General features: G+C 41.3%; 1 protein-coding gene across 3 annotated transcripts in view; it reads left to right on the top strand.

The window, feature by feature from the left end:
- Positions 1–14223, top strand: part of kcnd3 (potassium voltage-gated channel, Shal-related subfamily, member 3) — a 110017-nt gene extending 95794 nt beyond the window's left edge. For all 3 annotated transcript variants that reach the window (XM_013273187.2, XM_005477976.3, XM_025901693.1), the window contains exons 5-9: positions 3342–3443; positions 6691–6723; positions 6836–6928; positions 7950–8209; positions 8897–14223. In XM_013273187.2, coding sequence (XP_013128641.1) covers positions 3342–3443; positions 6691–6723; positions 6836–6928; positions 7950–8209; positions 8897–9071 — 663 coding nt within the window. In that variant the 3' untranslated portion in view covers positions 9072–14223. The remainder of the gene's footprint in view (positions 1–3341; positions 3444–6690; positions 6724–6835; positions 6929–7949; positions 8210–8896) is intronic.
- The last annotated feature ends 368 nt before the right edge of the window (positions 14224–14591 follow it).

Here is a 14591-nt window from a genome sequence, read left to right as displayed (position 1 = left end):
GCATTTCACGGGCGCTGAGTGGATATGCAGCGTTTTTTAATCATTTGAGGATATGCCAGGTTAGATCCGTCAGCTGGCAACAAATTGTGTAAAATGGAGCGTTTTGCTGGCTTGGATCCTATAACTATAATCTTTAAAGTGTGATTGATCCTAAATTGGGGCTTCGTGGCAGAAAGGAGGAAAACAAAGAGTAAAAAAGGATGCTTGGATCAGTTTATTGGCCTCTGGGTGTGTGGAAACATCTGGACTCTTTCAGTCAGCAGTATTGAGCATCAGTATTCTGGCAAGTGTTAAAATATGTTGGATTTCTGAAAGCTACTGTTTTTCCCTGGGTTGATGCATTTAAAGTTAAAGTGGAATTAAATTGCATTTTGTCTACTACAGCGAACGTAAATCGCATGAGAAGTTTATAGCTTATACTTTTTTGGTTTCACAACAGCACCCACTGTCTGTGCATTAATCCCTCTGAATGCTACATATTTGCTATCTGCAAAGATGGATAACCTGTTTCCATAGTCAAATCAAATTGTTTTGTTTTAAACCATATTTGCATAGAGCAAAAGGGTTTCTTGTATATAGATGGTTACACTGACTAAAAGCCACATAGCAGCCTGCTAGACATTACAATAGCTACGAGTGTTGAATAAAAGCCTTAGTTTTCCTGCTAAGGCCTGCGTGACTGACAGACAATAACACACAACCTGCACCGTAGCTTCCTAAAGATTGTTCTAAACAAACATGCACCTAGAAAGATTTTCCTTCTAGGGTCATTTTGCAGGCTCGGGACTAGGTAGCATGTCAGTTACTGCACATTAACCACCATCTACATGTATCTGCATCGGTTTAGATAGAGGTTTGGTCCTTGCTTTTTACTACCACTGCTAACAATTGTCCCTCTGTGACTTGTAAACTGTGTCACAAGACTGGTCACTCCTACAGACACTGCCACTCCAGCTAACAATGAAGAAAATAAAAATGTCAAGAAATTTCAAGAACCATGCAGCCATTGGAAATGAGGCAGAGTCGTGTCTTGGAATTAGCATCTTAGTAGGCCACAGAGCTAAACTTCTAACACTTCCTGCAGGCGGCATTCATGGTTATTTCTTCAAACAAGGGCTCTAAAATTCCAGTAATCTCTTCATGAGACAGACTGCATGAGTTCAGACCCTCCTGAGACTATTATTTATTTACCAATGGTGCGTTTTATAATGGTAATCAGGGACCTATCATTTAATTGTACAGCAAACAGACATGTTTTGCATTGAAAGCTGTTGTTTGTGTGAACCTGTGTTCCAAAGAGTTTATTCTCTTTCATTTCACTAAACATGCTTTTTTTGTAGTGTATTTATGGTGTGACTGTCTATGTTTCTATGCAAGCTGATACCTTTGGCTATTTAATACTCCACGTTGCAATATGCTGGTGTTAACGAGGACACTCTATCCATTGCCTTTTTTGCACTCTGTGTTCTCAGTGGTGCTTCAACAGCAATTCAGGCTCAATCTGTTGTGCCCTGACTCTACCTGAAAGCACAGATGAGCCTAGACACAAGTGCCCAGGTCCCAGAGGCCCTGGGAATCTATCAGGGGCCTGAAAAAGCAGATTCAATCTAGCGGGACAAGCTCTCAACATCCCCTCTATTAGCCCTGCAGTGCCTGGCAACCACTGCCACAATATCAGGCCTTCGGTTTGCATGGTCACCCTAGAGAGACGATACCACTGGCAAAGTACAATACCTGAACATAAAGAAGGGTTATTCTAAAGGCCTGTGGGAATGCTGTGCCAGCACAAATGTACAGAGAGGGCACAAAGAGAGTGAGGAAAACTTGTCAAGGAGAGCCGGAAGAAGGATGACAGAGAGAAAGCGAGAGAAAGATAATCATGAAGGAGAACAGGAGAAAATAAACAGTTTAAAAGGAGCTGTGCTATAGATGCCAAAGTGCAGGTTGGTTGCTTTGCATGTGTGTGTGTTCACGTGCACTCCCACATGTTTATTACCCTTGCCTCGTTTTAGATTGCCAAATCACAGCATGAGCTTTCTGCAGGTCAAAAATACATTACTGTGTTTTAAATGAAACTAAAGTCTGGGGATGAGCTTAAATTACCATTCATTACCGAGCCAGGTATTCCTCCTGGCGCTCCACAGTATAAGGTTTGCATGTATATGTATGGAAATTTGCCTATGAAGACGAGACGTGCATGCATAAGCGCACAGCGATAAGCAAACATACATCCGCATACTCGATTAATCCCCCAGCGGTGCGTGAGCCCCCACCCCGCCCCGACAAAACAAGCTCTTCACTTAAACAGCTCGCATTATCCTTCGAAGAATTTCTCTTCAATGAATCCATCATTTTGCTTTAAAATGCAGGAAAGGAATGCAACCGAAAGCAGGCGCTTTGTAGCTACACCGAGTTTTAAACCCAACTCCTGGCTTTTATGTGAAAATGGAAGACCTTAGAGGAGTGAGTGACTCACATTACACTGTTCAGTAAAAGCAGTTGTTCTGGTAACTGAGAGATTTACTGACACTCATATTTTCTCATACCCCTGGATACACAAGCTGATGTGCACGTGGACATGTTTGCACACAAACACACACACACGGTGAAACACAGTACATCAAAAATCATTATGTCGGAGTAGAATTTCTCCTCTGTGTCAAAGCTGTGCAAGAACTCCCTGCAAGCACCACAGTATATCCGTTCCTCCGTGTATTGCATCTCTTCTTGTTGTTGTTTTCGTCTCAAGCTGACTGTCTAACGCAAGTTATTTGACAACTTGGGTGGAAAAAAGAGTGAAAGAGACAGTGGACTTTGCACTAACTGTGATGCATGAGTCGGGTAACTAAAGATGCATTTAAGCCGACACCTAACACAGTGGCTCAGGAGTAAAGATGCGGCGCGCTATGGGAATGGACACTTTCTTGATTTGTTTTTTTTAATACAAAACTGCTAACACAGCGGCACAAAAACAGCCTGATAAATTGAATTCTCCGCTTTAAATACAGAATGACACTTAGCTGCTTAATTCATCCAGGATTTACCTGCTCCGCTCCAGGCTCCCACCATAACTGACTTTCAATCCAAGGAATGTGTAATCGTGTAGTCACTATAAATCATTCATAAGTATCACTGGAGATCAGAGTGAATTCATCACAGGAGATGAGAGTGCATGTTTTAGTAGAGCATGTTTGATTTGATCTATAACTAAAATATCAAGCATGCAAAAGTGCTGAAGCTCAAACCGAGAGGGGTGACAGGATGATGCCATTCAGAGACTTGTTATGATATAGACACTCGCCAACATCTGATTACTCTTCTTTCTCTCTCTGTTCTTGTAGAAAGCCCGTTTGGCCAGGATACGAATATCCAAGACAGGAAGCTCCAGTGCCTTCCTCCACAGCAAGCGTAATGGTCTGTTTAATGAAGCTCTAGAGCTCACGGTAAGACTCGCCTTTAAAGCACAGACACCTCGCTGTTGCATTGTGGTCTGACACGCTTGCATTTGTTGTGTTGTGTTTTGTTTTTAACTGACAAGACAAAAAGCCTGACCTCTGCGGTAACTAAGTCATGAGATACAAGCCTTCCTTGTCTGTTTTTTAATTACGCCAGCATCCCATCAGAGCAGCTATCTGTGGTCTCATTCTATAAGCAGCACTTCTAATGTGAGCATCTCTGAGCCCAGCTGCCCAGCTGAGGAACAAGCTTCGGGCAATGCAGCAGGAAAAGTAAACACAACTCAAGGATGTTCCTTGCCTCACAAAAATGTTGCGGTTCACAAGCACTACAGTGGCCCGAGGCTGACACAGAACAAAAACAAGTGCTTCTTCCACCCGCTCGCTCACTTTCTGTGTCTCTGTTGCTTTGTCTCTCTTCAGTGGCAATGGTGGAAATCGGGATGGTACCAGCAGTGCACAAGCTGTAGCAGAAATAACGCAACTAATTTACATTCATGCCTGAACAGACGAGGGGTGACTGCGATGCTATCTGCAGTCATGTATGTCACTTTTCCACAGTGCTGTGACGAAGGATTTGCGCCCCCTCCTGATTCCTTATTTTTTGGCATATTTGTCCCACTTGATTGTATTTCAGATCATCAAATTCATTTTAATATTAGACAACGCTAACACCAGTAAATATAAAATGCAAGGAAAAAAGTAATCTGTATTTGCTTCCTAAACCTAATAGCTGGTTGTTATTGTCTCTTTCTTAGTGTTGAATCATGAACTCTGACCTTAACTGAGGCAAGTGAGGTCTGCAGTTCTTTATATGCTCTTATGGATTCTTTGTGACCTCCTGGATGAGCCATTAATGTGCTCTGGGAATAATTTTGGTAGACCACTCCTGGGAAAGTTCCCCAGTGTTCCACATTCTCTCCATTTATGGATAATGGCTCTCATCGTGGTTCACTGAAGTCCTAAAGCCTTAGAAATGGCTTTATAACCCTTTCCAGACTGAAAGGGTCAATGACTTTGTTTCTCATCTCTTCTTTAGTTAGTTGTATGAACTAAAGAAAAATCTTTTAGCCTACTTCACTTTCTCAGATTTGTTTTTTAAGTGGTTTCTCAATTCAGCCTGTCTGGCAGTAATCAGGCCTGGCTGTGGCTAGTGAAATTGCAGTAAGCTTTCCAAACATTTTGGTTAATCACAGTTAATTCATGATTTAACAAGAAGTGGCAATTGCTTTTTCACACAGAGCCCGGTAAGTTCGAGTAGCTTTTTTCCAATAATAAATGAAAACATCCTTTAAAAACTGCATTTTGTATTTACTCACGTTACCTTTCTCTAAAATTATCATTTGTTTGACGATCTGAAACATGGAAGTGTAATAAATATAAATAAGGAACCAGTAAGTGGGCAAATAGCTTTTCGCAGCACTGAACATGAGTACATATGGCCCTGAATACGGCTTGCCTGCACATTTAACACTGATGGATAAATCTGCTTTACCGAAGGTTTCCTAACACTTTTCTTAAACAGTGTTAACAGAAACCAGAGCTCTGATTGCCTGTAACATTCTTCCTGCTTCATTAGACTGTCGTGTCCAGTTTCAAAATTTACAAAAAAAGGAAAAAAGAACGAGTTAAGAAGATTATTGTTTGGGGTGGTGTTTTTACCACCTTGCTGGTAAACCAATCGTCAGAGGAAAAAATAAGAAATTGAAAAAAGTAATTGACTTGTCTGTTAAATAACACTGCAAGAAAAAAGATAAATGAAGCTTTCATTAGGTTTTAAATATTTTCTTGTATTGTCTCACATGCCAGAATGGATTTTGAAATGGCACCAATTAAAGTGCTAATAGACTGCTTATGCCTAAAGTCAGCAAAGCTAAAGATCTGTGCCAGCTCAATAATTTTAATTGCTGTCAAACATGGGTTTAATTGTACTGAAGCTATTTACCAACAGTACATACAGTACCATGCCGAGCAAAACATTGTGTTTTGTCACCCAGCGGGTCAAGCTGTTTCCACTCTACAGTATGGTGGCCACCTGGGTGGTGAGCCATAGCCGCCCCCAGACAGACTGCTGATATGGGCTTTGAGTCGCATGTATAGAGAAGGGCAGAAATAGCTCGACCTAAACACCTGTGTTTTACTGCTGTGTTAGGTACAGATAAGCAGCGCGAGCACAGGTGCGCGGTGTCATCAGCGCAAGAAAGTACCCTCTCAGCATAGAAACCTCTGCTTACACCGCCAGCCAGCCGCTTAACAAACAGAAAATTGCTACTACAAATCTTCCAAACATGGCGTTTTACTTGCCTCTCGGCGGTGCTGTGGAGCATGCAGGATCAGGGCAATACTTTTTTCTCTTTTTTGGGCTTTGTTTTTTTATAAACAGCTGAATTACAGATTCTGCTAGGAAGAAAACTGATGCAACGCATTGAAAGTCTGCATGCGAAACACCGCCGTAATTCTGACAAGTACAATCAGAGCATTCGGCAACATACTGAAGAGAACGTCTTCCCAGGCGCAAACTGAGGCTATTATGCAAAATAGTTTTGCCAATAATATAAATAAATCTGTGTTTTCTGGGTAGTGGCTCTTCAAAAACTCCTCCATAGAGCATGGATAAATAGATAGGTGAATTCAAAATCCTTATGTATACAGAAAACTCCAAATGCTACCTTAGAAAAGGTGTACATGAAGAAAACAAACCGAATATTTGAACATTTATCTTCACTGTAACTGAAGAACACATAAGCAAATGAATTGCTAAGCTTATCTTGCTCTCTTTACTTTGTTAAGAGATCTGCGAGTTTCCCCGAGACTCGAAAGACCGCTTATTCTCTGACTCACCTCCAAACTGCAGCACTAGAAATAGCACCTACTCGCAGACAAGTAAACACAGACACAAAAATAAGGGATATGGAAAACAAGTCATTATGAGTCGCCTGTTGCAAGGCTTCGTAACAGCGCAAATGGAGGCGAAATGTCACAATGGAAATTTTTATATCAATTGTATATACTGTATATCTATTAGCATCGAGTTGTGCTAGAAGTCTCCCTTCCAGCACAGATCAATGCGCCGGCTCAGTTGATGTTAAAAGAAATGCCTCTCTGGGTCTGAATAGTAATGTTCCACTGATTGGCATGACTGGAACCCTGACAGCAGCCTGTTCTGAGTACTGAACTATAAACACTAGTAAACTCTGTGTGTGTGTTCTCCCTTTGTCTTCTTCTCCATCTCAAGCAACTTCCATACAAGATGAACCTTTCGAATCAGGTACTGAGGCAGTCGTTGGTCGCACACCTCCCACAGCTAGTTATTGTCTCTCTGCAAGGAAGCATAGCATAACATTTATTTTTGTATTTGTGTGTGTGTGTGTGTGTTTCAGGGTTCCACTGAGGATGAGAAACGCTTAAGCAAGTCTACCTCTCTTTTAGAGAGCCAGCACCACCACCTGCTGCACTGCTTGGAGAAAACCACAGTGAGTGCTCACACACTCGAGCTCGCTCTTTGTCATAATAATATCTTAGTTCCTGTAACCTTTCACAGAGCTGAGGAGGCTCTGTCTGTACACAACTCAAAATTGTGCATCCATCTATAGATTTCTTTGTATCTGGGGCTCATTGGGTGAAAATAACTGACAGCTTGGCGTAATGTGTGTAGATCTGCTAACCAAAGCGTGATATCCAGTACTTTGTGTTTCACTTATGATACACCCTTGACATGCCTGTATGTCCGTATAGATGTGCTCTCTGTTTCACAAGCATGACTCACACACAAGCTGTCCCTATTTAAATGCATTTGTGTGCAAACGGATCTCATGAAGGCCAGTGCGAATACGAGTTTAGCTTTGGAAGATTGTTACGAGCCACTGCAAAAGAGGACTACACTGATATATAATCGTATATTAAAGTATGATGTCTACGTGATACTCATTTAAGTCCAGTGTAGATGCGAACTGCAACCCGCTGATAATTCTGTACGTTCACAGCCTCTGAGTGAACCCTTTCATGTGAAAGTAGTTATGTGAAACATTGTTCATATATAGTGTGATGATGGAAAAATGATTCAGAGCTAGCCTGTGAGGCTGCAAAGGGCCTTCAGAGGACATTGGCTTATATTAATTTCCTGGAGACTCTAATTTTAACCAAACCTGCCATTCGTCTTACCCTTACTGCTACTCTGACCCTAACCTAAGCCTAAACTTAAGATATAATGATTTATGTTACAGGGATCTGTTTTTTTATGGTTATATGTGGTCATATCAGATTTATGTCCCCATGACATGAGTAATACACATACACACACACACACAGCATGGACACTCACATAAAAAATAATCACACTTTCTGAGAAGAGTTATTGATCTAGGCAACGAAGCAGAAAATGTCAGGATATATGAAGCCATGTACAGTACATAAATATAAATGCTGTAAATTTCACATGATTTTTTTTATGACACCCTGTCTCTCCGTCTCCCTCCCCGTCTTGTGTCTTTGTAGAACCACGAGTTTGTGGACGAGCAGTATTACCAGCAGAGCTACCTGGAAGGCGGGCTGCAGAATTACCCGTCCCGAAGCCCCTCCCTTTCCAGTCAAGACGGTGTGACGGGGACGTGCTGCACCCGGCGAACCAAGAAGCACCACACCCCTTTACCGAACGCCAGTGCCCCAGCACACATGCAGCCTTTGACACACACTCACACGCACCCACAAGGCTTGCAGGAGCTCAGCACCATCCACATCCAGCCTCTCAGCACCAGGTGAGATCAGGGTAACAAAAAGGCAAAGCAGTTCCATCTCATACACTTGGACATCTCAAGTGAAACTCTTGAGATTAAGATGTCTTTTGAGGTGTGCTCATTTTCCCCCGGCTAAGAGAGCAATTGGAGTGTTTTGTCCTAATTGGAGTATTTGCCTGTTACACATAAAACAAAGAGTATTATAAGTATCCCCTTGAAATAGCTTCTCCTGTGCTCTGACAAGTGTTGTATAGACACGCAAGGCTGGAAGTTGATTTTCAGTGGGTTTTAGTACTTCTGGTGTCTGTTTGGTCAAAGTGGTTATATTGCCTTTGTTGGGCTGTTCTGTGTGCAGCCTTTTGTTTTGTTTTTTGGTTGGTTTTTTTGTGATGTTTTTAACTATTTTAATTAGTTTAACTTTTTGTCCTTTTGTCTTGTTATAGTTTGGCTTTAGTTGGAGTTTTTTTTAAGAAAAACTTTGGGGAATTATAACCAAATAACACCATTTAGTGATTCAATTTTTTTATAGATTTTCATCAGGTTTTGTTAACTTTGAAAGGGCTCTAAGCTACCACCTCACTGAAAGTTGCCATCGAAGAGGAGAGAGGAGGATTTCTCACTCTGTCCTCGGCACTAATCTTCACAAAAAGGAATATTTCTCTGTGGATTGTCCTAATCCTTGCTTGTCTTTCTTAAATTTTCCTTCAGCCGCTCCAGTTTGAACATGCGCGTAGATGAGCCAGCCCCTCTGAACTGCCAGAGCAGCCAGATCACCACAGCAATCATCAGCATTCCCACGCCCCCAGTGACGACTCCGGAGGGTGATGCTCATCTGCCGGCAGGCCCCACCCACCAAAATGTTGTGAAGGTGTCCGCACTGTGAAGACTAGAGTGCAGGCGCGTCACACAGAAAGACAGATTAAAAAGGAAAAAAAAAAACTCATCGAGACAGACTGAGGGACGGAGGAGGACTGAGAACGATGGAGGAGAGAAAGCGTTCAGAGTCCTGGTCTGGCCTTGGTTGAGCCTGCCCTCTGCTGGTCGTGTACTGTAACGACATGGACTCCCCGTGTGGACGGAGGATGGCTTTTAGATACAGTGTCGTCATGTTAGTGGTTGGCGTACGTGTTCGTGCGTGTGCGAGTGAAAGAGTGAGAAACACCTGTAGGGAGTCGTTTTAGATAAGCGGGTGAGTGAGTGAGTGTCTCCCAAGTGTCAGTGGTGAGCTCCCCGAGTAAGTCATGTGTCACTGTGCACAAAGCACCTTTTCTTATGATTTACGCTTCAGTTTGACTTTTTTAGCTGGAGATGTAAGGAGATATAAGGAAACCTCAAAGGGAAACAAAAGAATAACAATAATAACACATAATCAACCCACCGCCTCATCGTCCCCCTTTGTTTTCTGAAGTTCTAATCTCTCCATAGATAAATATGACACCAATCCTTTTCAGCTCCAATATTATTCCAATTTGATTAAAAATTCCAAAAAGACTGATGGTTTTCATATTTTCATATTCGTGAATGGGTGCATGTGAATTAATTTTTTATTTTTTGGGGGGTAGATAAAGGAATTGTGATCTTTTGGATAGAAGGTGTGTGTGCGTGTGAGCGTGTGTGTTTGTTCCTCAGTTGATTGAAAACTTGTGTTTCAGTTCTTCTGAAAGTCTCTATGGCTCAGTATGTGGTATATTTGACTAGCTGCCACTCTGAAGGGTTCAGCGCACACATTTCTGTCCAAAGTTCTCAGCTACAAGGCTTTTACACGACATGTGCCTGTTCTGCTGGAGTTAAAAGATATTTATTCGTTTTTTTCTAGCTTTCTGAATTTCTCCACGTTCCCCGTTCATTCCCACTTTTCGGCTCTTCCAGCCTGACGGACCTCAAATATCTCGATTTCCCTGACGTAGAAACCAAAAAGTCTATTTTTAATTCAAAACCATCACAATTAAAAGCACAAGGCGTTCGCTGAGAATTTCCGACACAAATCTGTCCTGAGCCTGGGATCTTTGTGAATATTGTTAATAGAATATTTTGTAATATTTGACCATTGTTTGGCAGAACCAGTGAAGCTGTCCTCTCGTTCTCTCTTTTCCTCACTCTGTCTTTCTCTCTGCTCTCTCTCTCTCTACATTGCTCTCTCGCCCTCTCTCTCGTTGTTGTCCCGTTGTATCCCTTCCTCCTGTGTGAACAACAGTATGCTTTCAGTAGTCTTTCTAGCCGTCAACGTTTTTTCTCCCCCAAACTCAGCGGGCATTTTTTTTTTGAAGTTGTTGAGTATATGTACTCTGTGTGGTTAGGAAACTTGGTGTTTGTACTTTTTGTCCTCCTTGGTGTTTCAGATGATTTATTTCCTTTATCTTCTGGAAAATTTAAAGCAGGGAAGTCTGTTGTGACGGTGACCGCAGAGACACGAGGACACTGGATGAGCATCTACAGATGTCTGTCACCAAAAAAAAAAAGTGTTGTTCTGTCTGTTCTCTTGAATCCGAGACCGATATGTATTATTTCTCATCTAATCCCATCAAAGTTGACCTTTGTAACTCTGGATTATGACTTTTTTTAAAAATCTTGAATGTCATTTTTGGGCTCAGCGACCCCAAAGAGAAGTCTGTCTTCATGTGGATTTTCACCAAAAGAGGAAAGAGCAGACTAACCACCCGCTTTGCTCCGTGTAGATAAAACGAAATGGTGATAAAGAGCACAAGGAGTGAGCCAGCGTTTCACCAGTATAAGCCAAGATCTTATTTCAAAGGCAGTATTTGAAATCGTCTACAGCCTCATTTACAGAGCCTTGGGGATGCAGTATAAAATATAAATTACTCAAAAGGCAATGATTTCCAAAGAAATTAAATTGTATTTTTAACTGAAACTAGTACAAAGACAACACACTTTTATGACAATTTTAATTTGATGCCACCCACACATTTCATTAAAGTAAGAGGACAGCTGTGCTGCATACACTTTGTCTTTCTCCAAAATTGTAAGTGCATATGAGAAATATTCATTTATGAATCCATGCTTTTCCTTCTTTTGCTTTGTTTATGATATGAGCTTCTCATTTGAGCCTCCTTTGTCTTATTCTTCCTTTCATAAGTGTGAAAGATCCAGACTGCAGGCAAGTCATTTTAGTACCTGCCAGACCGCCTGGTAAAGTTCAAACCGAGCATCAGAATGGGGAAGAAATTAAATTTAAGTGATTTTGAATGTGCCATGGGTGTTGGTGACAGTCAGGATGGTCTGAGTATTTCAGAAACTGCTGATCTACTGGGATTTTTCCACACATCCCAGAGAAAAAAAGAGAAAATATGATGACTCAAATAACCCCTCATTATGTCAGCTAAAACCAGGAAACGCAGGCTTTAAATCACAGGGGCTCACCAAAACTGGAGTTCAGGCTGGTGGTGGTGGTGTAGTGGTATGGAGAATATTTTCTCGGCACACTTTGGGTCCCTTAGTCCTTGTGTTCGAACAGCCCAGCCTACCTGAGTGTTGTTGCTGACCGTGTCCATCCCTTTACAACCACAGCATGTCCATCTTCTGATAGCTGCCTTTAGCCACATCACAAAGCTCAAACTGTCTCAAGCTGGTTCCTCGAACATGACCGTGAGTTCACTGTACTCAAATGATCTCCACAGTCATCAAATCTCAATCCAGTAAAATCCTTTGAGCTGTGTGCTGCTGATGTGCAGCCGACAAATCTGCAGCAACTGCCAGATGCATGATGTCAATGTGGACCAAACTGTGTGCAGCTATTAGAGGTGATTTTAAGCCCATCAAGTTGTAGTTGTTGTTTTCTGGTTTTAAAGTGACCATGACCATTTTATATTGTTTTTATGGTCCTCGTTTATAAGCTCTCACTAGCTTTTTATGACTCTTTTAAATGTATTTTGTAACATCAATCATGAAATCATCAAAAGATTTTTTTTTTTGTTATGTAGAAATAGCACGGTGGTTAGCACTGTTACCTCACAGGAAGAGGGTCCTGTGTTCAGTGCCACCATCAGGCCAGGGTTTTTCTGTGTGGAGTTTGCGTGGGTTCTCTCCAGGTACTCTGGCTTCCTCCCACAGTCCAAAGACATGCAGTTAGTGGGATTAGTTTAGTTGGAAACTCTAAATTGCCCATAGGTGTGAATGGTTGTCTATGTGTTAGCCCTGAGACCTGTCCAGGGTGTACCCTGCCTCTCGCCCTAAGACAGCTGGGATAGGCTCCAGCCCCCCCTGCAACCCTGAAAAAGGGTAAGCAAAAGTAAATGGATGGTTGATGAAATCATCAAAATATTATTTTTGTTATTTAGAAATATATATTTCTTCTTGTTGTCCTATCTTTCTCAGGCATAGTGAAGTCTGGCACATCTTTACTTCTGAAACCCTCTTTGACCTCTGTGACACATTCAAACTAAACTAATTAGTTGTGTTTTGTTGCCTGATCCCCAAATTCCTTAATTTCCAAACCTCTCGTGTTGCCTTTGTATTACTTTCAATTAAATATAGATATTAAATGAAGAACAAGGAATTGCATTGTATTTGATAATTTGCACAGCATCCTGACGTTGTTGGAATAACATGTTTGCTCCCATGTAGCTGATGATGACTTTGCTGTAGAAGTAGACTGTTTAAAACTACTGCCAAATAGCAGCAAATGTATTACAAACCTTTTAAAAATATATATATCTTAAGATGAAGACATCTGAAAAGCTTAAGCAGTTTAACATATACATTTGTATGAAGCCTTAGAAAACATATCATAAGCCATCAGGTGGAGATATATATAACATACTGGTACAATACCAGTGCATCAGGTCCCTTGATTCTGTGTCGTGCTTTAGTTCACTCTAATCTTGAGGTTAGCATCAACCCCCCAAAAGGCTGAACCTATTCTGCCAAGTTGTTTTATCTCTGATATTCCTAGCAGTGACTTAGTGCTGTCGCTGATAGTTTAGTACTGTACACAAGAATAACTGCATAGACGCAGTAATAGTGTTTAGTTAAACTGTGTGCAAAATTTACATGGGGTTAAAAAAACATAAAAGCACAGACAGAGCTTTTTTCAGTGTTCTTTAAAAAGTGGGGTTAGAGACAGTGTCTTCAGATTTACAGCATAAAGTCTGACATTTAGAATCTGTTAGATCTAGAACGAGGGTATGACAGGTATCGGCAGAAGCGAGGCTCCCTGTGTTTTTTTGATTTATTTCAATTTTTTGCTAAAGACGGTGGTTCATTTCCTGCTTCCCTGTTTCAGAACAGGTTGTTTTGTGTCAGCTGCTCTTACAAAATGACACAGTTTGAAATATATGTAAACATATATTCTGCTCAAAGTGTCAAAAGATTGCATTTTTCTTTACAAACAACTAAAACAGGTCCGTTGTTGTGTTCGTCTCTCTTTCTCTGTTATGTATTCTCCTTTGATTGTCTTTTTTTCTGGGCTCAGTTTTTCCTCTCACTCTTTGCTTTGCCCTCCTATGCCACCTGTCGTTGTTGAGACTACTGCTGTGCGTAACTTGTCAGGTGTTGGATATTATTTATGACCTTGTCTTGTGTCCCAACTGTGAAACGCCTGATAAAACATCTATATCTGCCACTAATACATAATCTCTGGGCTCCCTTCTTCACCCACCTTTAAATCAATGCTTTCGAGTGTGTACATTTTTACCGTAGATTCGGCGTCTCTGCCAGTAGTGCAGTCCTTTTGACCCAAGTATTCATGTCAAAATATTAAACCTTAAGGCTCGCAATTTTTTTATGGGAACATCCTGGGATGAACAGGAAGATCGTGTTCCAAACAAAAGAGCTAGGTAAAAGGGGAGGAAATGAGGGGATCTATTGGAGGCTGCACACGGGTCAGCACCATAACTGATGTTTCCAGCTCCAGCATGGTGGTGTTGGAAAAACAGGAAGTGCAAAGAAATTAAATGTTGTGCTCAATTGTTTTCTTTTCTTTGGTAAAACTGAAGCAGTTGCTCTTTTGCATTTTTCTCGATAAATTGACCAACTGATATAACGTCAATTAGCAAACCTGTGATAAAAGCTTAAGCTCATGTTTTGTTGGGACTGCTGCTTTCTGTTTGGCTGTGGTTAAGCTGTGAAGTCGCTGTGTTTGAACTATATGGAAAGGTCTACTAATATTTACAGTGCGTTTGAAGGTGAAATCAGCTAACCTTTACACAGTAACCTATGGGAGTCCATTGAGTTCGGTTTTACTTTATTTATGCATCACCAAATCACAACAGTCCCCTTAAGGCTCTTTATACTGCAAGGTATAAACCCTCAACCGGAGTGGGCAGTGTATTTTAACAAGGGCCTGGTACTGGTGTACAGACTAATAAGCTGAACTCAGCTCAATATTAATTTTATCCCTTTATAAGCTCATTGGCACAACCCTCCACAACAGTCCCAGTTGATGACA

Source organism: Oreochromis niloticus, linkage group LG20 (assembly GCF_001858045.2).
Source record: "Oreochromis niloticus isolate F11D_XX linkage group LG20, O_niloticus_UMD_NMBU, whole genome shotgun sequence".
Taxonomy (NCBI): domain Eukaryota; kingdom Metazoa; phylum Chordata; class Actinopteri; order Cichliformes; family Cichlidae; genus Oreochromis; species Oreochromis niloticus.
The sequence above is the reverse complement of the archived record's forward strand: the minus strand, read 5'-3'. Positions and strand labels throughout refer to the sequence as shown.